This window comes from Thalassophryne amazonica, chromosome 14 (assembly GCF_902500255.1).
Source record: "Thalassophryne amazonica chromosome 14, fThaAma1.1, whole genome shotgun sequence".
NCBI classification, from domain to species: domain Eukaryota; kingdom Metazoa; phylum Chordata; class Actinopteri; order Batrachoidiformes; family Batrachoididae; genus Thalassophryne; species Thalassophryne amazonica.
Window position 1 is genome coordinate 52,480,345 of NC_047116.1, and position 25,869 is coordinate 52,506,213.

General features: G+C 39.9%; 1 protein-coding gene across 1 annotated transcript in view; it reads left to right on the plus strand.

Annotated features, from left to right (window-relative positions):
* Positions 1 to 2,237: 2,237 nt before the first annotated feature.
* tmeff2a (transmembrane protein with EGF-like and two follistatin-like domains 2a) overlaps positions 2,238 to 25,869 on the plus strand; it is a 394,247-nt gene continuing 370,615 nt past the window's right edge. The window contains exon 1 of the mRNA XM_034186163.1: positions 2,238 to 2,837. Coding sequence (XP_034042054.1) covers positions 2,648 to 2,837 — 190 coding nt within the window. The 5' untranslated portion in view covers positions 2,238 to 2,647. The remainder of the gene's footprint in view (positions 2,838 to 25,869) is intronic.

Below are 25,869 nucleotides of genomic sequence, written 5' to 3' on the forward strand. Positions count from 1 at the left end.
TGTGTGCAAACCTGGTGAAAAACTACAGGAAACGTTTAACCTCTGTAATGGCAGACAAAGGCTACTGTACCAAATATTAACATTGATTTTCACAGGTGTTGAAATACTTATTTGCAGCAGTAACATACAAATAAATTATTAAAAAATAATACATTGTGATTTCCAGATTTTTTTTTTTTTTTAGATTATGTCTCTCACAGTGGACATGCACCTAAGATGAAAATTTAAGATCCCTCCATGATTTCTAAGTGGGAGAACTTGTAAAACCGCAGGATGTTCAAATACTTATTTTCATCACTGTATGTCAAAGAGGTCTTGGAGTCCTGCTCACTGTGAAAAGATGCCCTCTGATTCACTCTACACCCACCCACACCCACACGTGACAGTCAGTGGAAAACCATTCAGCCATTAGATCACTTTTGGGGAAGAAGTGTGGCCAGAAGCAGCTCCTTTCCGTTTTAAAGAAAGACACAGAGACAGGTTATACTTTGGATACCTGTTTTTTTCTTTTCTTTTCTTTTGTTACATCGCCTCATTGTCAATGTCAGTGATTCTCAAAGTGTGGGCCATGGTCTCCTGGTGGGCTGTGAAAATACTGCAGGTGGTTTGTGACCCCCTGGTGGCCTGCAGAGGTACAGCAGGTTAAAAATAAATGTTTTTCAGTTCCATGATGGAGACTGGGCTGCCTCAACACACACACAGACACGCACACACAGACACACACACACACACACACACACACACACCAACAAAGTGGACAATTGTCCTTTTTGGGGGGGGGGGGGTGAAGACAACTGATGATCTGACAACTGATGAAAGAAGCCAAAATAATACAGTTTTTTTTTTTTCTCAATTGCTGACACATTTCTCAAAAGCTGCTCTCCTTTTCTCTAAACTGTGAACACAAAACCCAGTTTTCAATCTACATTCACAAAATCACAGGCTCTTCTTGCAAAACCAAACTTTCACCTAAAAACAGTACAATATGTGCTCAAAACTGAACTATGTTGTCAAATCATGCCCCGTGTCGATCAAAATTAAAAACACTACTGAGCAGTCTCTAAACACGACAAAGAAAAATAGAAAGGACAATGTTCAGGACATGAAGCTGTAGAAATAAATGTTTATTGTTCACTGTTGGCTAAATGCATGTTGCAAAACAAAAAAACCTGTGCGTTTAGCACTTGTACTGTACATAGTAAAAAAATTACAAAAAAAAAAAAATCCTGTGCATTTGCACGCAGCACTTCTACTGCACAAAAACAAACAGAAATCATGTGCATACAGTGTGTACAGTAGGTCTACCATGGACAAGACCAGCCAATCACAGTAGCTCTGATTTCATCAGATATTACTGTTCTTTGTCTTCGTTGTCCACCTCGACCACCTCAACCACGAACTCCTCCTGTCAGATTCCTAGCCATTGTGGTGCCTCACAAACCAGTTCTCTCTGAACTGGCTTATCCTGTATGTTCCTCACATCATTGGACACAAGTGTGATCAATTTTGTGTTGCTGTTTTCAACTGGTAATACCAGTGCTTTAACTGTGTTTGACTTTTAACTCTGTGCTGACCATTATGCAAAACAGGTGCATCACAATGAAAATGTGTTGGTAAGTTGTGTTTAAACAGGTGAAAAGTGCTTATGGTTTTGCCAAATGAGTGACTGATTCAATCAGTGGGTTCAGACAACCGATCATTTGGTTCAGACAACAGGGTTTAGTGTTTTAGCAACTGAGAAAAACTGTAAAAGCTCATTGTCAGTCAGTGATTCTCAAAGTGTGGGCCATGGTCCCCTGGTGGCCTGTGAAAATACTGCAGGTGGTTTGTGACCCCCTGGTGGGCTGCAGAGGTAGAGCAGGTTGAAAATAAATGTTTTTGTATTTCATGATGGCGACTGGGCTGCCTCAACGTGCACTAAAAAAGAAAAAAAAAGTGGAAATTTGTCTTTTAATTATTATTATTATTGTTTTTTTTTTGTTGTTGTTTTTTAAGACAACTGATGAAAGAAGCCAAATAATAAAAGCTTTTTTTCCTTCCTTTCTCTCCCTCCACCAGCAACACATTCCAGTTGGTAAGGAGAAATGCTGCCCCCCTCCCCACCCCACCCACACCCCATCACACTTCACGTGATTATAAACGGGGAGATAGAGAGAGAGAGAGAGAGAGAGAGAGAGAGAGAGAGAGAGAGAGAGAGAGAGAGAGAGAGCGCAGACCCGGAGCGCGGCGCACACAGAAGTAACCAGCAGGACGGCTCCGGCTCCGCTCATCGCATCCGTGGATTTTGTCTCATCTCCATTGCGTGTCCGTGGGATAGTACTCAGCCAACGTCCTGTCACTTTTACAGTTTTATTACCCTCTTTCGGTCCACCCCTTCGTCTTTTTGCCCCCCCCCCCCCCCCCGTCTCTCCTCTCCTCCGCTCATCCTGGCGCATCCTGCCCTTCGGTCCTGACGCGTGCCGGACTTAACTTTTCCATCCTCCGTGGCAGCAGGAGGCTCTCCGAAGAAGCGGGCGGAACCCGCCGTGCGCACGGGGCTCTACATGGGGCGCACGGTAAAATGGTGTGCCGTCGGTGTGTGAAGCTGCCGGTGCGCGTGTCCGCCTGCTGTTTGCCACCTCGCCTGTGCTGTCGGGGCCACTGAGACATGGGTCTCTCCGTGACGGCGCAGGCACCCGCGGAGGAGCCCCGACACCTGCGCCGGCGGAGCGGCGGCGCTGGAGGCTGGCTCAGGATCACGCTGGTCTCCTTCCTCGCCACTTTACCTGTGGAGCAGCTGCGCGCCTTCCCGTCGTCCCTCAGCGATTGCCAGACGCCGACCGGCTGGAACTGCTCCGGTGAGACGCGCATGTAGGCAGCGGGGAGAAGGTGCAGCCTCTCCTGCGGGCTCCGCTTTGCGCTGCAGTCAGATGCGCCAAAAAATAAATAAAAATAAATAGAAATATGGTACCAAAAATGTAGGGAGAAAGAGAGAGAGAAAAGTTGAAATAAGAAGCGAATTTGTTTGTGTGCAGCTGCAGCAGCAGACAGACCGATGCCCGACGAGAGGACGCAGCACGAGATCAGTGATTTCGATGAAGTGATGCATAATCTGTAATAACGCTCACATTATCCCGTGGTACATTTTCTTTGAATTCATTGATTGATTTTGCTGTTTCAAGCACAGTTTGGGGATCTGATCTCAATTAATCAAACATCTAGTTGTCTTTACGTGTGGAGTCCCACGTGACTTTAGATCTGATTTGAAGTTGTTTTCGGGAGGATTGCGGCGCATGGCTCTCCTCCTTCTCCCTCCCTCCTCCTCTCTCCTCCTCCTCTCTCCTCCTCCTCTCTCCTCCTCCTCTTTAGTGAATCAGCCCGCGGTGCCGCCGTTGAATTCGTTCCCACGTCGCCTGTCCAAGTCTGATCACTTAAAATAGCTCCGAACCGCTTCCACGCCAGCAGGCGTGTTGATATAACGCATGTTATCGACCACACATCGATACGAGTCAGCGCAGAGCAACTTAGAACCGTTCAGCCTCAGCCTGCAGTGATGCTGCCCAAATTACACACACACACACACACACACACACACACACACACACACACACACACACACACACTGGGCTCATTGTCTGGAAGAAAAAAAAAAACAGCGGAAAATATCACAAAAATTTGATACAGATTAAGAATGTAGGTGGAAAAAAAGATGCATGGGACAGGGCTATACATTATGAAAAGAAAGAAAAAACAAACAAACAAGATGCCACTTTTAATATGCAGCCAAATTTGAGGTCACCAAGTGTCTTATGTGGCCCTCAGGGTTTGAGTTGCAATTTGTCATCACAAAAAGTGATCTATTCTATGAGCTCGTGATACCATCAGGCAGTGCCTCATATTTTCATAATAGTGTCAGGAATATATTTGTGGTCGCATCACGAAATTGGGGGTGATGAGGTGCGTGTTATGGTTAGGGGTAGGAGTAGGGGAAAGGTCAAGGTTAAAAATAACAGTAGAGTCAAGCTGAGTAATGCTCGAACTATATAATGGAAAAGCGCCTGTAGTGAACTAAAACTGACCATGTCATAAAAATGTGATGGATTTCATGATGATGGTGTCATGAAAATAAAGCATGCGAATGGGTTGTGAGTTTGACACCTAAAATAATGAATTAACTAATTCGACTAGTCAAGACGATTTTTCTTGCATGGAGTTTTTCAGTTGATTTTGGGTAATTTGGGGGCGCTGAATCAGAATCTGGTGTTAGTTTTTGCCAATCACGTCATGTGTGTGAGATATAAAAACATATTTCTCATGTCAAGCGTTGAAGCAAAAGCTGCAGTCTCACACGCCTCTTCGGCACCGTAAACGATATTAAGGCTCCTATTCTTTGCAAACCTGGTTTAAAAACTATTCTTTTGAAGTTGCTTTTGTGTTTGATTAGTGGCGTCAAATCCGTGAGTAAATGAGCAACTTTTGCGTAACCCATCAATACGGAACATGCAGATTGCAAAAAAAAATGTGGTAGAAGAAATTTGAGCTCAGATTCAGATTCTGTGCCCCAAAATGACACTAAATCAGTTCTCAAAGTCAGTCAGTGTTATTTTAACTAGGTTTTCTGGAAAGTTGCTGAAATAATGTGATCTATATACAATAATATATAGAGAGAGAAATGAATGGGACAAGGTTCGATAATAACTCTAATTTACAAAAACAAAAGCTCTGTTATAGGCAGCTTACACTAAATTTACACAATAAAATTGTCTGCATGATATTTAAATGTTTACACTTTTCTTTCATATAGAATTAGAAGTAGAAATAATTAGTTAATTAATCAATCGGGTGTCAAATGACCTATGACCCTTGCTAACCTTAAATTTGGCCTGCAGATGAGAAGTGAACTGACAAAAATGATGCCTCCTTGAACTCTAGTATAAAAGTGCATTTGGGTAATTCTATGGCATAAGGAACAAAACACCATGTATTATTCATCTGTGTCACTGGACACGACACTTCATCTGCATTATCCCAGTGCAGCCAACTGTAAATGGGTCCTGGTGTTGCCTGTGGAGCCAACATGTGATGGACTGGTGTCCCGTCTAGGAGGAGTTGTGGATGCTCATCCGCTTCACACTATGTTAGTGAGGGATAAGCATTGGCAAATGTCGTGAGTTTACTTTGCAAGATCATACAGACAACACAAAAGCAGAAGGATATGTGCAAAGTTTGTGCTGCATATGATAAACTGGGACCTCTGATTTTCCAACTTACAACCACAAAAATTACATCTAACAAAGCTACAGTCAGTATTCGTGTCCCCACTGACTCATTTTGGCAACCCAAGTAAAAATGTTGCATCTATAACGAACATTAGTACGGGCAACTGACACAGCGGACATGTGTTGGTCTAGCAGCTATCCAGCAAAACTTTCTTGTGAAACAGGCCTGTGATTTGATTTGATCTGAAATTCTTCCCAGTGGAATCTCTGGTAGCCCATCTATAAGCACTGCCTATCACAATTTGTCATCACAAAACTGTCTTTCTGTTCTTGGTCATTTTCAGTCACAGTTGAAAGACCACAAACTTTCTCTGGCTCTATGGTGCTCGTGCAGGAGTGCTCTTTGACCTTCAAACAGAATGCTAGGAAACCAAGTTTTCCAGTTTGTCATGGCAGTTTGTCTCAGTTTTATCCCCATAGCATATATATATATATATATATATATATTTTTTTTTTTTTTTTTTTTTTTTCTTTTCCCAGAAAAGGTGAATTGTGAGCATAAGGGCATAAGACTGTGAGAAATAACACTGTGTATTGTTTCTAAGCATACAACAAAATATAATTATAGTGGTACAGAATAAAATCCTTTATGTGAGCTAAATTGTAAAAAAAAAATGTAAAAAATTGCAGCTTTAAATCAAATGATTAATTTAATGTGAGCAGTGAGCATGCATTTGTATCAATCTGTTGCATTTTCAAATACAATTTTAGCTGTTTTAATTATTGTGTTTCTCCATAATTACTTGAATTTTGATGATTCAGGAAAGGCAAATGCATTCTGGGAATTTTTTACAGCTCCCATTGGTAGCTAAAATATAAACATTCACTTACGAAGACAAAATTGCTGAAGTTTTATCTATATTATAATAGCCAAGTGGCCTCTGTCTGAATGCATGTGTGCGTGTGTGTGTATGGCTTTGATCACTCAAAACTGGGGAAAGCTGACATTTGCCATTTGGTATGCTTATGTATTTTGGGACAAGCAATAGGGGATTAAAGACCGTGCCCAAGGGCCTTTAGTGATTTTCCAGTCAGGCTGGGATTTGAACCCAGGATCTTCTGGTCTCAAGCCCAATGCCTTAACTACTAGGCCATCACCTCCTAATAATAATAATAATAATAATAATAATAATAATAATAATAATAATAATAATAATAATGTGCGTGTATATATGATAACAAGAACCTAAACAATGTATAAATACATTAAGACAGTAAATTAACATAAAAATGCATAATCAACAGGAAATAAAAGGGTTGAGTTCCACTTTTAAAAATTGTTGTGGTCTAACATTCTAAAAATATTCTGGACTCACATGTTATTCCAATTCATTAGAGAAAATTTGCTTAATTTATTACCACCCTTGAAAAATGTCAGCTACCTATTTTATAAACACTACCCAATCTAGAGCAACACGGTAGTTGACTTTAATGTACCAGATCAATCCAAAACGAAACTTTGTTTTGCTCATGTCCTGTATGATAGACATGTCTGCCATCTGCTGGACATGGCTGGGATTATTGCAGGGAATAATCATATCATCGCATACATGATGTTAATTCAGAGCAGATGTGGTTAAGTTACATATGGCTTCACATGAGTTTGTTTGTCAGTTTCTCTCATTTGCAAAGCCAATGTCTCTGTTTGTTAAGATGAACGAGCAAGCTCATATAACTGTTGTTTTTAGCTGTTTAGCTGTAGCTAGACATTAAAGGTTGTAACCAAAAATACCTTGTAGACACAGATGAGATTGCAAAACAACCTACATTCAGGTCATGGGGGACCAACCTGTATGGGTATTGCTCTAAAATTGAAAGGAGCTGCTGCTTTTCACAGTTTGGTATCTCACTGTTTTTGCTCACAATGTCTGAATGTGTCACTTTCACTTTCCAATTTACAGCCATAGGTCCAAATGTGACGTATGTCACAGAAGTCCAAAATGAACCTTTTCAGTAGGGATGTCCCGATCAGGTTTTTTGGCCCCGATCCAATTCCAAGTCATCTGATTTTGAGTATCTGCCAATACCGAGTCCCGATCCGATACTTTAAAAAACTGAATGAACAATGAACAAATGCTAAATATATAATATTTTCATTTTAATCACCTTATTTTATTATTTATCACTTAAACAGAGGACTTCTCCTTGAGGTAGCTTGAACAATCAATAAACTACAAGACTTAAAAAAATGTACAAATTTCCATGTTATTTTATTTGTCTAAAAATAAATGTCCAAGGTTCCTTATGATAAACAAGAAATTATCTAATCTGATATAACAGGTGGTTTTAATTTACAGATGAAAGGTTTCTAAAGAACCATTCCATTTTGATGACAAGTGTTCTAAACTTTTTTTAAACAGTAATCAGAAATTTTGAGGTAACAAACAACAACAAAAAACATTTCCAAGAATTTTTCTTCAGAAAACTGCTCTATGAATGAGCAGTCCTGTGACATGTTTCTGTTTTGTACAGATCAGTGGTTTCTGCCACTAGTCTTCCATGTTTTGGCCCAACGCGTCGTTCCTATTGGACAGCGCGAAGCTACGTCACAGCTCAGACCGTCAAAAGTTGGATTGGGTTGAACTTATGTTTTTTCTTTCGTTCAATAAAAAAAAAAAAGATTGGGTTGAACTTTGACTGCGTCAGCCTGCCGACAAGCGGCAATGAGCGCTCCAGTCAGAAGCGCCGCTTTAGCTCAGCTTTTGATGCAACGCTTCTGACACCTGTAAAAATCAACGCATCTCATTGAAAATAATGCTTTTTAGACCGAATCTTGACGCCTCTGTAGAGAAGCTTGAATCTTCGACTGGACTGGGTTGCTTAAAGCGAGGACGTTTCACTTCAAATCGCAGAATTGACGCCTCTGATGCTTCCGACGCATGAAAGGCCCAGTAATCTGCAATAATGATCTTGAAATAGCGCTGATCAAAATAATGAGGATAAAATCTATATCGAATTCCTGATTGGGATGCAACGTCTGATTTCGATCAAGTCTGAAACCACGTGATCGGGCCCGATTTCCGATCACGTGATCGGATTGGGACATCCCTATTTTTCAGACCTAAATTTTCTTTTTGGCAGGAGTGTTTCCACACTGAGGGCCATAGGACTGTGGCTCCTTGAGGGTTCTAAACTTGAATCCTGTCATATATGAATACCAAAGTTAGGATGCACAGTATAACCCCTTTAGGGCCCTGTCCCACTGGCGCTTAGGAGGATTTGCGTATGGATTGCGCACAAAACTGGCTCATATTCGCCTAACATTCACAATATGCGTAAAACATGCTTGTATGAGTCGGCCGACACCCACACAAAAAGGTAATTATTTGACTTGTTTACATTGTCAAGTCATGATAAAAGAGTTGTTTTTTCCTTCTTGTCTGCAGCTGTTACATTATTTATTCCTGTTTATATCAAATTTAACTTCTTGTTATAATCGTTCAGACGAGGTGCGCTCTGATGCGATCCGCTGACATCACCGCTCGCCCTGTTCACTGCTTGTTTACTCCAATCAACTTGTCCAAGTCCAGCAAATGCTCCAGAGCCTGTATTGTTGGTGTGACTAGTGATGCCGCCGGCCCGAGTGTGCTTCATTTATGACCACAATGCAGATGCCGTGCACGCGCAACACATGCACGATGCATCATAATACACCCGTAATACTGCCGTGATAATCGCAATGCGTCTGATCCGTTTCCTCACTACATGCGTTATACAACCGTGATTGTTCATCATATATTCACTATATATTATTAATATATCCATAATTCATACTGGGACATTTGTCACTTTTGGCCATTTTTGTTGCGGACGACAACGAATGCCCGTACTTTGTATACTCAATTCATGTACAATTAATCCTCTCCCCAGTGGGACAGGGCCCTTAAGTCATCAAACATACCGCTATGATGAAAACTATATGATAGTGTTCATTAATTTTACTAAAATATGATGATATGAAGTCAAACTGTCTCATGAAAAACCTGTTAGGAAAATGTGCCAGAGTGACTTCTTTTCATCTCTCAAATACTTTCTTTCTTCTCTTTTATCACACTGTAAATTAGACCTCTGAGCTCAGACTGCCGCTCAGAGAATTATAAAGACATCATCTTGGGTGTGTGCAGTGGTGGGCACAGATAATCAAAAAATTAACTTTGATAACAGATAATCAGATAACTGAAAAGTTATCTTTGATAAAGATAAAACACCCAAAAAATGTATCAGAAGTTACAGATAAACAATAAATTCCAATATTGTCTCTAGTACATTTGTAACTACTAATAAACTGAATTTAAGTTTTAATGCCACGATAGCTTCTAGTAATATTAAAAGTAATAACAGACCCAAACAATGAGACCACACTTTTGTCTTTGAACATCCTGCCCCTGCTGGAATGGAAGCTTGTGTTTACTACACATCTTTTAGCACAGCGACACCTTGAGCGCAGCCATAAAGCCAGCTCTCTATCAATCACAACACTCTGGTCAGGCGGAGGTCTTGGAAAATAAAGTCATGCTGACTTATGGTTTTGATTTATAAATAACATTAACACCGATAGAATAACTCCATTAATGTCAATTCTGTCATTTGTACAAAGTTAAAATATAACATATATCCTTTAATGTTGAATAATGCACTAATTCTGAGGTTTTGTAACAAACACAGACAGATCGCAAAGGATTCTGGGTAAAAGTGCCTCTGCTAAACACTGATTGGCCGAGTCATTCATTATGTAAACCAACACGTTAATGTGACGTGTGTCGTGTGTTGGTGTTTACAGATAAATGTGCTTCTGTAAAATATTTAATTTTTTATTTGTAAAAACAGGCATTTTTACGGAGCCCTGGAAGTGTCATTGCAAAATGTTTTGCATGTGGAGAGAATGTGCACACGTTTGATGATGTTGTAAAATGTGCTTTACACTGTGCGAATTTTGGCCCTTTTTCAGATGATTTTTCATTCGTGCAGGAATTTTTTGGACCGAGTTTCAGGTTAATCGCGCGTCCTGCATCGTGTAGTGTACATGGAATAACAAGCTGCGTTTAACATCTCACGACCACCTCCTGATTGCCGATCGTATGGTCAAATGAAAATCAAACCTGTTTGATATTATTCTGGTCAGCCGTCGTGAGGTTATCCTGCTGCTGAGGGGCTACAATCGTCCAACCGCTCGCACTGTGCATGTGCAAACACCGCAGAGCTGTCTTGTAATGTTTTTTGTTGATGTTTTGTTTTAGTTTTAAACTTAATTTGTACATATATATATATATATATATATATATATATATATATATATATATATATATATATATATATATGCCATATGCAAAGCCATAAAGTTGATTTGACAAGCATCTGATATAACCTACTGGCCAGTAGATGGCAGTAGAGGCCTGAAAAAACTTGTCAAAACAAAATCGCAGATAATCCATGTCCGCTACATTTAAGATGCGTGGAATTTAACAAATGCAAATTCAACGTCTATAAACCCAGAGAATATATTCACAAAGTTTTAGGCACTAGAGTTTAATGCTGTTGTCTGTGGAGCCTGAACAGAGTGTCTGAAATGCATTTGTCTTGTCGTGAACGTACTGAGATTACCCTATCATCCATAATGCACTGCTGGGCACAGCATGTGCTCACTAAAACCTTAAAATTAGCACATTGCTTTAAAACTAAAAGATATATCTGATATTTTCACTTTATAAAACGTCAGACTTGACAGTCATTTTAAATAACTTGTCCAAAATTAGTTGAAATTGGTTAAAATTTTAACCACAAGTTAAAAATGTATGCCTCAGGATGACTTGGGTGATATTGCCAATGTATCTGTATGGTGTTAAAGAAAATTATATAATTTTTTGTAAGACCAGTTCTCTTTTGCCTGTAGAGGGTAGAGTGGTTTTTTTTCTGGAAACTGCTCTATTCTATTTGCAGAGGGTAGAACTATGCATCTGTTAGAAAACTTTTAACAGATAGGCACTCAACTGATTTAAATTTTTTAAAAATGTTTGTCACTGTTCATCTTTGTTTGCTATGTTATCGGTCTAAAAGTTATCGGACAAAAATGTATTGGAAGGTAATTAGTCCGATAATGGTTTTTAAAGTTATCTAAAAAGATAATCCGATAATGAAAACATTATCTTTGATAATTATCTGTTATCGGATTATCGGAACTGTGACCACCACTGGGTGTGTGTACAATGTGATCACCATCTTTTTTTTCTTTTCATGCAGTGCATAATTCACCATATAATCATTAAAAACACCGGCATGATTATTCTAATGATAAATAATTGCTCTTTTGAGGACTGTTTAACTTATACACACACACAGGTAGTTTTGCTGAGTAAAATTTACTCTGCTGGGATAATATTTGGTCCCCGTCTAAATAGAGTTAAATATACTCTACCACAGGGCTAATTCAACTCAACATAGTGTAAAATCAACTCTTATTGAAGTAGAACCACTTGCATGTTGACTAGAGAGTGTTTCACAACCCGAACGGTCCGCCCTAAAACTCGGTCCGCCCTGCCTTCGCTGCACGTGTCATCAGCCGAGGTTCACGGATTAGCACCTCGTTTCTGCTTAAGATTGCACTTCAGTCATCATCTATCTCAGCGGCAGATATCTGAAGCTTTTGTACAACAACCATTTCCACATGAATTCAGCATTATTTCATTAGAAAAGATAGAGGAAGCGATCACATCGCCGCAGCTATACGGGATGCTAGCTGTTCCATTCACTGACTGTCATTTCATAGTGTCACGATTAATGCCTTGTTTCTGCTTAAAACGGCTTTGTTTCTGCTTAAAACTGCACTCCAGTCATCATCTGTCTCAGCTACAGATATCTGAAGTAGAGGTGAGTGATACCGGGAATTTTGGTATTGATCCGATACCAAGTAAATACAGGCCCAGTATCGCCGATATCGATACTGATACCCATACTTTTTCATATTTAAGCTTCATAGATCCAAAGGATCCAAAAGACATAGGATAGAATTTACGTGACAACAAAATACTTTATTATCACAATCAACATTTTTGTTTAAAAAATATCACTCAACACAACTTAAAACAAAATCTCCTGAGGTAGAGGGTTGACAAACCACAATACAAGGGTGTGCTGCTCCGTGTTGTGTGACACAGCACAGCGCTGCTCTTACAGACAGATAGTAGACTGATGAATCTGCGTGCGCAGCAGTCAGTGCATGCGGGAGAGAAAAAAAGCTTGAGTATCGATCTTTTTACATGCGGATCATTCAATATCAATACTAGCGTTGGTATCAATATTATCAATATTAGGATCGATCCGCCCACCTCTAATCTGAAGCTTTTGTACAACAATCATTTCCACATGAATTCAGCATTATTTCATTAGAAAAAACAGAGGAAGCGATCACATCGCCGCAGCTAGCTGTTGCATTTGTCTTTTCCTAGTGTCACAATTAACGCTTTGTTCCTGGTTAAAACAGCCTTGTTTCTGCTTAAAACTGAGTTTAGTTTAGAATGATTTAAGAGGTTTTACCTTGTCATCTGATGGTTAATAATTCCATTAATAATCCCATCAGCAGCTCGTGTGGATAGTCGAGCTGCTGAGCTCGGAAATGACGCATGCATAGTGGAGGCTGATTTTTAGGGGGGGACCGTTCGGTTGCCAACAGAGGTAGAGCTGATTTCACTCTACAATAGTGTTTTTTTACTCTCTTTAAAATGGGATCAGATGTTATCCCAGCAGAGTAAATTTTACTCAGCAAAATGTATTGTGCAGCTTTGCTCTTCTTTCAAAATGGTGGGGTCACGAATAATGTTTGAGTAATACATTGGGTTTTCTTTTTTGTCTTTTTTATATGATTCCATTCTTTTAATCTCACTGAGTTTTCTTCAATGAATCCGTGAGTGCTGAGTCAGTACATCTGTTTTTAATGCCGTTTTTCACCCAGAGGTTTGAGTCGAAAGTTCTCCAGCATTTGATAAGGCGCAATCTTCATCCTGCATTATTGCTTTCTGCACAGGAAGCGTTTTGTGTTGCTGCTGATGGCGGCGATGATTTTCTCGTAATGACTGATAATGGTCGTCATCCTGTAAGAAAATGCATTTCCTTCCTTACCTCCTCATTTGCTGACTGTCATATGCAGTCCAACAAAGGCTTTCATCCAACGATGCGCGCGCACAAAAACACACACACACACACACGTACATGCAGCATTAAGTAAGACTGTTAAAATGCAAGCAACATGTTGACCATTATTGAAGCGATAATAAGTAAAAAAAAAAAGAAAAAAAAGACTACATTTAGATGCTAATTGCATAGGGCTTAATTATCATCCCCATACTCCGCGTTATGCACTTTAAGTAACAAGTGACAGCTCGGAGTCCGAGGAGACTCACAAAGACTTAAAAGCAGTGATCATTTCAGGCAGATGCATCATAAAAACACTGCCTGTTTCAGTGATTACTTGAATGAATAAGAATCTGTTCCAAGGTTTTTTGTTTTTTTTCCTCCCTTTTTAATGGCTCGATAACGGCTGCTATTCTGTTTTGTCTGGAGTGTTTATGAAGCCACTGAAGGCTTCATTGAGGCAGAAAATATCTTGAGAAAAAGTTCATGCTTGTTGTATTGCTGAGTGAATGAACCAGATATGGTTTTACTCTGAAGATGCGATTGATGAATCCGAGCGGCGCGTCAAGAGATTTTTCAAACAGTAGTTACTGTATGTTTTCATTGAGCTGAGTGGTAGTCCAAAATCCATGCTTTTATATGGTGAATTTGTTGTTATTTTTAAATTATCTGTACATTCTTTCCACTTATTGTGAGGGAACATTAGTCGTCACCCTAACCCATCAGCTGGAGAAGGACAAGGCGATGTCCACTTTCGACAGATGGTTAAAGATGTGGTGATGGACTGGTTTTCTGACTGGCGAGTTCCCATCCAGGACCCAGGGTGGTTCCATAGTGTGATGGATGTGGCAACATGCAGTACCAGCACATGCCATGACCTATACATAATTACCCTAAGAAGCCCCACACACTGTACATTTGAAGTCTCCTGGCTCTATTATTCAAATTGGACATTGTTGTCAAAAGTCATGATTGGGCACAGCAATAATGAGACTAACCATAACAATAAGTGTCTAAAGGTGTTTGACCCTGACAGTCACCATATTTATATCAGTTTAAAATGGGGTCTTCTCCAATACATCATGGTGAGTTATAGTGAATTATCACAAAATAATGGAATTCCTGAAATGTTTTACTGTGGTGAAAAATATTAACTATTGAAAGTAGTGACAATCTTTTTTTTTAACTTGTAACCATGGGTGACCTCAGTCCCTCTCTAATTTCAGGTGAACCCAGGCATCACTGCAACACTGATCTTCCAGTTTGATTCAAAAGTGATTCTAGAGCTGCAGTAATCACTTCATGGATTATTCATCAACTATTAAATTAATTATCAACTATATTGATAAATGATTAATTTCGAGTAATTTTTTTCTAAATATCAAAATTTTGTGATTTCAGCTTTTTAAAGTGTAGGGGACATCAAAAAATGTGCACAAATAATCACTACAAATGATGAAATGTTGATATTTTAAAAAATCCTGAATAATAAAAATCTATGATAAGTGCACAGGTGAAGGATAAACAACAGCTGTCTGAAGCCTGCGCTCTATTTCAGCCATCAGCTACGTTGTTGCTACGTTATCACCGGAATGGCACCTGCTGATTCAAGTGCAAATCAATTGTAAACACGGCGGAGGTCAAGCTGTTTTCAGACAATTCTTTTCTAGTGTGGAGGTTTTTTTAAAGTCCAGTCTGAAGGTTTTTCTGAAGCAGCTGTGGAGGACACAGCCTTAACGATCTTTCACACCGTACGCTTTGGAAGCAGCAGAGGCGTCACAAATCGGTCTAAAAAGCATTATTTTCAGTGAGACGCGTTGCTTTTTAGAGGCGTCTGAAGCGTCGCGTCAAAAGCTGAGCTAAACTGACGCTTCTGCCAGGAGCGCGCATTGCGCAAAGTTCAACCCAATCCAACTTTCGCCGCTCTGAGCTGTGACGCAGCTTCGAGCTGTCCAATAGGAACGACGTGTCGGGCCAAAACACGGAAGATTAGTGGCAGAAACCACTGATCTCTACAAAACAGAAACGTGTCACAGGACTGCTCATTTATAGAGCAGTTTTCTGAAGAAAAATCCTTGCAAATGTTTTTTTTAACCTCAAAATCAATTTGATTACTATAAAAAGTTTAGAACACTTGTAATTAAAATAGTAAATAATAATAATAAAAGATTCTTTCAAAACCTTTCTTCATCTGTAAATTAAAACCATAACTTACATGTTATTTCATAGATTATTTCTTGTTTAACAATAAGAACCCTGGACATTTATTTTTAGACAAATAAAATAGCATGGAAGTTTGTAGATTTTTTAAGTCTGGTAGATTATTCATCTCATTTCAACCAGAAAAACAGACACTGTAAATAAATACAAATGTTTATTATAAATGCAACAGGAGATAATTTAACAATGACTGCAGTGTGATTGTTGATGCAACATAAACCTCATTATGAAATCATTTTTTAATTTAGTCATTTCAACATCTAATTATGTCCTCCTTGACTATGTGATTGCTTTGAATATTGCAATCAGGACAGAGCAATTTCTAAAATATGAATTTGACTATTCTAGTGATTGTGAATGTTTTAAAATTATGCGCAATCAGGGCAGGGATTTTTGTACCTGTGCAAATGCCTTTTGACTGAACTTTGGACTTCATGGACATGTTTAATGATCCATTCATTTAATGTTAAAATATAAAAAGAAACAGCTTTTTAAAAATAAGTAAATAGTTGGTTTTTTTTAAAGAATAATAGAAACAGGTGTTGATTTGCTGGACTCTCAGGACATTTAACCAAAATCTCCTCTGCAGCTTTGACATCTGTTGGAGCTTTCAAACACACTTTTGTCGCCATTTTGAAGAGCAGAGATGTTTTTTGTTTGTTTGTTTGTTTGTTTGTTTGTTTGTTTGTTTGTTTGTTTTCTGACTGGATTTCAGGTTTTGGTGTTCAGCTCATCACTTGAAGTTTTTGAAGTGCGTCTGCACAGCAAATATTCCTGATTGTGGGACAAATAAAAAAGATATCTTAAAACATAAAGAAACAATAAACAGTTAAAAATAATAAAATTAAATTTAAAACAAAATAAAAAAAAATTGAGTTCTTTATGGTCTCAAATGTAACAAAAACGCTTCAGGTTTATTTAGTAAAAAAAAAAAAAAAAAAAAAAAATATATATATATACTCAACAAAAATATAAACGCAACACTTTTGGTTTTGCTCCCATTTTGTATGAGATGAACTCAAAGATCTAAAACTTTTTCCACATACACAATATCACCATTTCCCTCGAATATTGTTCACAAACCAGTCTAAATCTGTAATAGTGAGCACTTCTCCTTTGCTGAGATAATCCATCCCACCTCACAGGTGTGCCATACCAAGATGTTGATTAGACACCATGATTAGTGCACAGGTGTGCCTTAGACTGCCCACAATAAAAGGCCACTCTGAAAGGTGCAGTTTTATCACACAGCACAATGCCACAGATGTCGCAAGATTTGAGGGAGCGTGCAATTGGCATGCTGACAGCAGGAATGTCAACCAGAGCTGTTGCTCGTGTATTGAATGTTCATTTCTCTACCATAAGCTGTCTCCAAAGGCATTTCAGAGAATTTGGCAGTACATCCAACCAGCCTCACAACCGCAGACCACGTGTAACCACACAAACCCAGGACCTCCACATCCAGCATGCTCATCTGCATGCTCGTTGTCCTCATCGGGGTCTCGACTCCAGTTCGTCGTCGTAACCGACTTGAGTGGGCAAATGCTCACATTCGCTGGCATTTGGCACGTTGGAGAGGTGTTCTCTTCACGGACGAATCCCGGTTCACACTGTCCAGGGCAGATGGCAGACAGCGTGTGTGGCGTCGTGTGGGTGAGCGGTTTTCTGATGTCAATGTTGTGGATCGAGTGGCCCATGGTGGCAGTGGGGTTATGGTATGGGCAGGCGTCTGTTATGGACGAAGAACACAGGTGCATTTTATTGATGGCATTTTGAATGCACAGAGATACCGTGACGAGATCCTGAGGCCCATTGTTGTGCCATACATCCAAGAACATCACCTCATGTTGCAGCAGGATAATGCACGGCCCCATGTTGCAAGGATCTGTACACAATTCTTGGAAGCTGAAAATGTCCCAGTTCTTGCATGGCCGGCATACTTACCGGACATGTGACCCATTGAGCATGTTTGGGATGCTCTGGACCGGCGTATACGACAGCGTGTACCAGTTCCTGCCAATATCCAGCAACTTTGCACAGCCATTGAAGAGGAGTGGACCAACATTCCACAGGCCACAATTGACAACCTGATCAACTCTATGCGAAGGAGATGTGTTGCACTGCATGAGGCAAATGGTGGTCACACCAGATACTGACTGGTGTCTCCCCCCAATAAAACAAAACTGCACCTTTCAGAGTGGCCTTTTATTGTGGGCAGTCTAAGGCACACCTGTGCACTAATCATGGTGTCTAATCAGCATCTTGATATGGCACACCTGTGAGGTGGGATGGATTATCTCAGCAAAGGAGAAGTGCTCACTATCACAGATTTAGACTGGTTTGTGAACAATATTTGAGGGAAATGGTGATATTGTGTATGTGGAAAAAGTTTTAGATCTTTGAGTTCATCTCATAAAAAATGGGAGTAAAACCAAAAGTGTTGCGTTTATATTTTTGTTGAGTGTATATACACACAAATTAAAATGTTCACTCAGTTGGACTGTGATTCTGCAGCTAAAAGGCTAAGCTAACGTTAGCCAAACATTAAAATATCAGAAGTGCATGTCACAATTTATTTTTAAATTATTCTCACCTCAGAAAAATTGGCAGAAGTAAGCTCTGTTGCTTAAACTGGGCATTTTTAAATATCAAAAAGTGAGGAATTTCAGATTGAGTGGGTCTGTTCCATCACCCTGGTTGCCTGCCTTGGTCTGCCCAGGAAGGAAATTTGTGAAACATAGGATGGTAGGGGAAGGTTCTGCCCTTTTCGCCTCTGATTGGCTAGAACGTGTCTACCATGATTGGCTATTTCATTTGTCCGTAAAACATCATCTTACATTCGGGAACTGCTGTTGTCTTGTTTATCCATCGATCTATCGTGATCGCAACAGTGTGATAAATGTGTGCCTTTATATTTATATTCCAAGCTCCTGTTTTCATAGCCTTTTTAGAGCATGTTTAGATTAGTCTTAGCTTTTTCGGGTAGTTTTGTGATGAAAATGTGAACTTAAAATGTCATCACAATGTTGGATTGTTATTTACATTGTTGGCTCTCAAGCATTGAACAGTATCCTATTAACCCTCTGGGGTCCAAGGGCATTTTTTGGACAGTTCACTCGCCTGGCATAAATGTTTTATTATTGCTGTTAACAGCTCTCCCTGCATTCCACAATCAAGTTTTATGTCTTTTTTCAGGACAACCTGTTGTTTCATAATATATATGCTTTTGTTGTGTTTTATAAGTGTAATAAAGGTTTACAATCACAAATAAAGAAAAAAGTAAAGTGGAAAATCATTTTCCACACACATGTATTCAAAACACACAGCAAACTATAATAAACAACTGTTTTGGCACTTTATAAAGGTAAGTTGAGGTCTTGTGTGAAAGGCTGTACAACAAAAAAGTTCAAACAATAAACACAAATGCACGTTTTGAACAATATATACAAAATGGTCTATGCATTTATGCTCCAGTCTGAGGAGCGGCCTCTCTCCCTCACCCCGATATGGTAAACAGTGTTTTACGCCAAAGGGAGAGAGCCACAGAGTAATCCAGTAACATTCAAATGCAAACTAGTGGAGCAATCCTGATAGTTACACACACTTTGTTTGAGCACGTGAGATTGTCATGTGAGGCTCTCCGTCTGCTTTAACTTTCACTGTGCTTAATGGCGCAGGGTGCATTGGAGGAGTTAGGGGGCTACTCAAACGTTTACTTTTTTAGACCAAGCAGAGGGAAAAAAATATGGAATCACTTAATTCTGAGGAAAAAAGTATGGAATCATGAAAAACAAAAGAATGCTCCAACACATCACTAGTATTTTGTTGCACCACCTCTGGCTTTTATAACAGCTTGCAGTCTCTGAGGCATGGACTTAATGAGTGACAAACAGTACTCTTCATCAATCTGGCTCCAACTTTCTCTGATTGCTGTTGCCAGATCAGCTTTGCAGCTTGGAGTCTTGTCATGGACCATTTTCTTCAACTTCCACCAAAGATTTTCAATTGTATTAAGATCCGGACTATTTGCAGGCCATGACATTCACCCTATGTGTCTTTTTTCAAGGAATGTTTTCACAGTTTTTGCATTATGCATTATCATCTTGAAAAATGATTTCATCATCCCCAAACATCCTTTCAATTGATGGGATAAGAAAAGTGTCCAAAATATCAACGTAAACTTGTGCATTTATTGATGATGTAATGACAGCCATCTTGTTGTGAAAGTGTAGTGACACGGACCCACAACAGGGGGCGCAAATGAACGGCCAATAGATGAGCCAAAAAGTAACAATTTAATGTTGTGAAATGTGCACAACGAATATACAGACAATCTCAGAATATAATTACAGTCAATCCACAAAGGTGACGTGTGGGCAGGCTCGAGGATAGAAGACGTCTGTCCTGAGAAGAGCCGGAACCACACGATTTCCGCCGCCACAGAACCTGGTGAATACTGGAGCCGCCAAGTCCCGAATTCCCAGGTGATCACCGTCCCCGACTGTCGGATCTGGTACTGCTGGCGAGAACAAAGACAGTCAAGTGTGGGTGTGTGTACACCCAGTAACAACAACGGTGGGAATGCCACCTCCACCTCTCACTCAGAATGCTGATGTATTTACAGTAGTCCCTCAGAGGAAAAGAGTGCCGTCCTGCACTCACTCAGCCTCCACAGGAAGAGGGACCGGTACTCCTGCAAACACTCACAATATACAGCTTAAGATAAACACAAATGGCTGATGATATTACCTCCAATGAAGTATGATATCTCGGCGATGAGGTGGAGATGACGTCTGGGTTTTATGGAGTGAGATGATGAAGAATGAGTGACAGCTGTCAGGAAGTAATGAGTAACAGCTGTCACTCCCGGCTGTGTCCGTGGCGGCAGCGCCCTCTCGTGCCTGAAGCCCGCACTTCAGGCAGGGCGCCCTCTGGTGGTGGGCCAGCAGTACCTCCTCTCCTGGCGGCCCACACAACACATCTCCCCAGTGCCTTTACCTGACATGCAGCCCCATATCATCAGTGACTGTGGAAATTTACATGTTCTCTTCAGGCAGTCATCTTTATAAATCTCATTGGAACGGCACCAAACAAAAGTTCCAGCATCATCACCTTGCCCAATGCAGATTCGAGATTCATCACTGAATATGACTTTCATCCAGTCATCCACAGTCCACAGCTGCTCTTCCTTAGCCCATTGTAACCTTGGTTTTTTCTGTTTAGGTGTTAATGATGGCTTTCTGTATGTAAATCCCATTTCCTTTAGGCGGTTTCTTAGTTCTGTCACAGACGTTGACTCCAGTTTCCTCCCATTCGTTCCTCATTTGTTGTGCATTTTCAATTTTTGAGACATATTGCTTTAAGTTTTCTGTCTTGATGCTTTGATGTCTTCCTTGGTCTACCAGTATGTTTGCCTTTAACAACCTTCCCATATTGTTTGTATTTGGTCCAGAGTTTAGACACAGCTGACTGTGAACAACCAACATCTTTTGCAACATTGCGTGATGATTTACCCTCTTTTAAGAGTTTGATAATCCTCTCCTTTGTTTCAATTGACATCTCTCGTGTTGGAGCCATGATTCATGTCAGTCCACTTGGTGCAACAGCTCTCCAAGGTGTGATCACTCCTTTTTAGATGCAGACTAACGAGCAGATCTGATTTGATGCAGGTGTTAGTTTTGGGGATGAAAATGTACAGGGTGATTCTATAATTTATTCCTCAGAATTGAGTGAGTCCATATTTTTTTCCCTCTGCTTGGTCTAAAAAAGTAACCGTTACTGACTGCCACAATTATTTTTCCTGATTTCTTATAGTGTTTCTTAAAGCCAGAAAGTTGCCATTTGAAATGACTTTAGTTTTGTGTCATGTCTGTGATCTGCTTTTTTTCTATGAAATTAAACAACTGAATGAATATCCTCCAAGGCCGGTGATTCCATAATTATTGCCAGGGGTTGTATGAGGAGTACAAAGATGGCCGACGGTGGATCGAAAGTCTGCGGAGTTAACTTTTCAGCAAAAAAAAGTATGTTTCTATGTCATATCATGAAAAAGTTATTTATAATTTAGTAAATCTTGGTCTCAGCCATCGTATACAACAGTGTCGGCCCCAGAGGGTTAAAGCATATGCAGACTTGTGCAATGGCTGGGTCCAAATGTAGGCCTATGCAGTAAAATATGTCCTCCAGTCTTAAACCATTTCAACCCATCACTGGAAAAAAAAAAATGACACTTTTAAGGCTTTAAAAATGTTAATGAATCAATCATCGGTACATGTAGAGCAAACATGGAGACATGGAAGGGTTTGAATGAAACGGGGCTGTCTGATGCCTGTAAAAATCCATAAATTAATGGGACTATTAAGACAATGGTTCTCGTGCTGATATCACTTCCTCCTTTTTCTTCAATGTTGTGACTGGGCTTGGAAGTTCCTGTTTTTTTGTGTCGCACGGTTCAGAATTTGAATATATTTCTCTTCAAAAAATGTGCATCAGGAAAGGATAAATTTCAAACTGTTGTTTAATTTTAGTCTCAAATATTTAATAAAATATGGCATAATGTGTCACTTACACTTTAAATGTGAATACTTTCTGGTTTCTTCGAGTTTCTCTCTTGCAGTAAACTGAATATCTTCGGTTTGTGGACAAAACAAGACAATTAAATGTGTAATTTTTCATGATTTTCAGATTTTTTTTTATGGGAAAAAAGTTATTAATTAAAACCCTATTAACTCAACCAATAATTTGCATCACTTCTTACCAAAACTGGAGCAACTTTAACTTTTAACCCCTGTACAAAGTGAAACTGACCTCACCATTTTTGCTGCTTTTACCCCATAAATACATAGAATTCAGTCATAGTTAGTCCAAACTATACCTTTTGTGAATCATTATAATCAGAGAAATGTGGTATTATATATATTATTATATTTCTTAATACGATTGGTGCATTTCCACATTTTGACCACTGTGTAATTCTTCATTGACCCCTACCTGGCTATAACAACCACTCTGGGATGGTTATGATACATTTTTGTGTAGGCCATGACACACTGAGGCTGGATTCTAAGAGTCATTCCGTCCTCTTAAGTCAGGGGTGGGCAACGAGGGCCGAGACAGTGCAACCAGTCACCTCAGCAGGTGGGTTGCTGATGAGCTTCTCCCCTGAACATAAACACTCGATAGTCAATGAAATCACCTGCTGAGGCGATTGGTAGAAAGGAAAACCTGCAGTGTTTTGGCCCTTCATGGCACATGATTGCCCACCCCTGCCTTAAGTGTTACTGAAAACCTTCTTGGCCCATGGACTATAGGCATCATCTCGATGGGCCTTGGGGGCTGTATAGGACTTACTATTTTTTCTTTTCCAGGAGCATTCTTTGTCAAGTTTGAGCCATATTTTGTAAAATGGTGATATTGTGCACAACTTCATTTATCAGTCTTTTACAGTTAAATATAGACAATGTTTGCCAGACAGAGATAAACAGAAGGTTAAAGAAAAGCAAACTGTTGCTCATTAGCATATTAATAACATGATAATGACTGGTTGAGTGACTGTGCTCTACACCAAGGGGAGTTTTACAGATATCGTATTTGGGCAGTTTCAATTGGATTATGGTGCATTTCTTGTTATTTTGTTTGTTTGGGAAGGTGTGAACCTGCATACAAAGTCTGGTGCAGACTAAACAAACAAACCATGCAAAGGAACACTTAAACTCAGAAGGTTTCAAGTGGACCGGTGTGTGGCTTACGTCTGGAGGAAATGCATTCTGAACAAATGGACCAAGGGCTCTATCTTACACAGCAGAAGTCATTGTGAGTTTCCAACTAATAGAGTTCTCTTTTTAAATCCCAACACGCATATTCTTTAAGAAGTGCACTTTCACTCATTTGTCATGGGCGTCATCGTGGGCATGTAGATCTTAACAGGAGGTATTGTTAGGTGTGGTGTTGAAGCATTGCTATCCTGATACAGCAGAAAGCAACTGCTCTATAGACCAGGAAAAGCCTGGTCTAAAGTCCATTGCAGACTTTTTTAAACTATTTACCAGGTCAGGTCAGGTTTGGTAGCATGTGCTGGTGCTGCGTGTTGTCTTATCCACCATACTACAGAAATGTCTACAGTACTGGCTGACAATCACCCAGGCAGGTGAACTGTGGACCTCCCCTTGGCCGTCTCCATCCAGCCACTGTTGTCCTCAACACTGAGGCACTTGCATGCTTGATGGTGCACAGAGAGAAATCCCACAATCTTAAAATGTTATAGTTGATGTTCTTTCACACTTACAAGTAAACTTAGACTATACATGATCACACTGTTGGGTTGGCATGCCCCAAATGCACTTACAATACCGTGGGCCATAGTATTTCCGAATTGGGACTCAAATGTCCATTTCATAATAGAATGACAACTCTGCACAGCTTCTGAAGATCAAACTACATATATATATATATTTTTTTATATCATTTCAGTTTGAGTCACAGACAATTCATGCCCTCAAAAACATACCATTTTTAAGAGCCCCTTCACACGCGAATGTGGTGGAATTGCACATGAAGTGTGCATGAAGCAGGAATCGTATACAAAACGTGTAAAATTGTAGCTGCTTCCAACGCCTTGTACACCTGTTGCTACAACTATTTGTGCACACCAGCGGCTGAAACCTAGAGTGTGCCCTGTGAGAGCCCATCGAACCCTCTCATGGCAGGTGTCGGCCAAATTCCAGGTGACACACACGAACATCTAACACCAGTCAAATGGCCCTTAGAAAATGTGTGGCTATTCACACTGTCATCACGAAAACAGTCAGCAGACAATCACTGTCAAGCTGGATGTGAAATTTGTCTAAGTGCCCCATTCGCCTCACTGAATGGTATGTTCCAGCTTTCACCAAGTTAAACATTCATTCCATTGAAAGAATGTAAAAACTTTCTTTTTTTGTTGTTGTTTTATATAAAATAGATCCTTGCCATTTGATATTATATTAATTTATAAACAACAGAAAAGGGACTTACATTTTGTTGGCCATCACTGGTGCTTTGACATCAACAGTCCAACACGAACTTTAAATAGGAGTCCAGAATTGTTCTCAGTCAACTTGTAAACACAGTTGGATAGTTCAGAAATAATTCTGATGATGTAGTCCGTGATGCCATGCAAAAAAAAAAAAAAAAAAATCTTCTTGTACTTCCTCAGTCCAGAAAAAAAAATTGCATCAGAAACTTCTCCAGGTTTTCATTCTAACAGCTCTTGATGCCTCCAGACAGCTTATAGTGTAGTGCATTAGTTTTGTGTGTGTGTGTGTGTGTGTGTGTGTGTGTGTGTGTGTGTGTGTGTGTGTGTGTGTGTGTGTGTGTGAGAAGAGTTAGCACCGTCAGTTAGCTCGTTCAAATCGTCATCTGTCAGCAAAACAAACTCTGCCATGTTTAGCTAAACACCGCCCCCACTAGTGTGTGCATGGGTGGGGTTCGCAGCGTACAATGTTACAAAACATATGGAACCAAATTTGCACAGTAAATGGAGCAAATAATCCATGTCATGTGACATACAAAGCACCAATCAAATGACAAGGATCCACTCAGCTGTTATGTAATAAGGAGTCCTTATCTGAAAATTGTAATCAACCAGAAAATCTGTTGTTTCTCCATCAAGGTAGAGCAGGAAGCTCAGTGGTTAAGGATTCAGGCTACCAGTATGCAGACCCTGCTTTGATCCTCGTTCACGCTGCCTTTCTGTGTCATATGTCTGGATCCCATCGTGTGAAGCGGATGAGAGTTGCAGCTCTCCCTGCACAAGATGCCAGGATGATACAGGTTACTTCCTTGACCAAGGCCATTACCCACTTACAGCAGGATGGGCTGAGACAATGCAAATTAAATGTCTTGTCCAAGGACACAGACAAGACATTTTATTTGCATTGTCTGAGATGGGTGAGTAGACTGAGACAATGCTAATAAAATGCCTTGTCTGTGTCTTTGGAAAAGACATTTTATTTGCATTGGATTGAGACAATGCAAATAAAATGTTTTGTCTGTGTCCTTTGACAAGACATTTTATTTGCATTATCTCACTCCATCCAGCTATAAGTGGGTAATGGCCTTGGTCAAGGAAGTAACCTGTATCAGACTGGAGTCTTGTCCAGGGGGAGTTGTCAGACTCTCATCCACTTCGCACTACAGAATCCAGACATATGCATCAGCACGGGCTGGAGAGCCTATAAAGGACTTATGATTTCTACTACGAACCACCTAGTACACATAAAACTTTGAT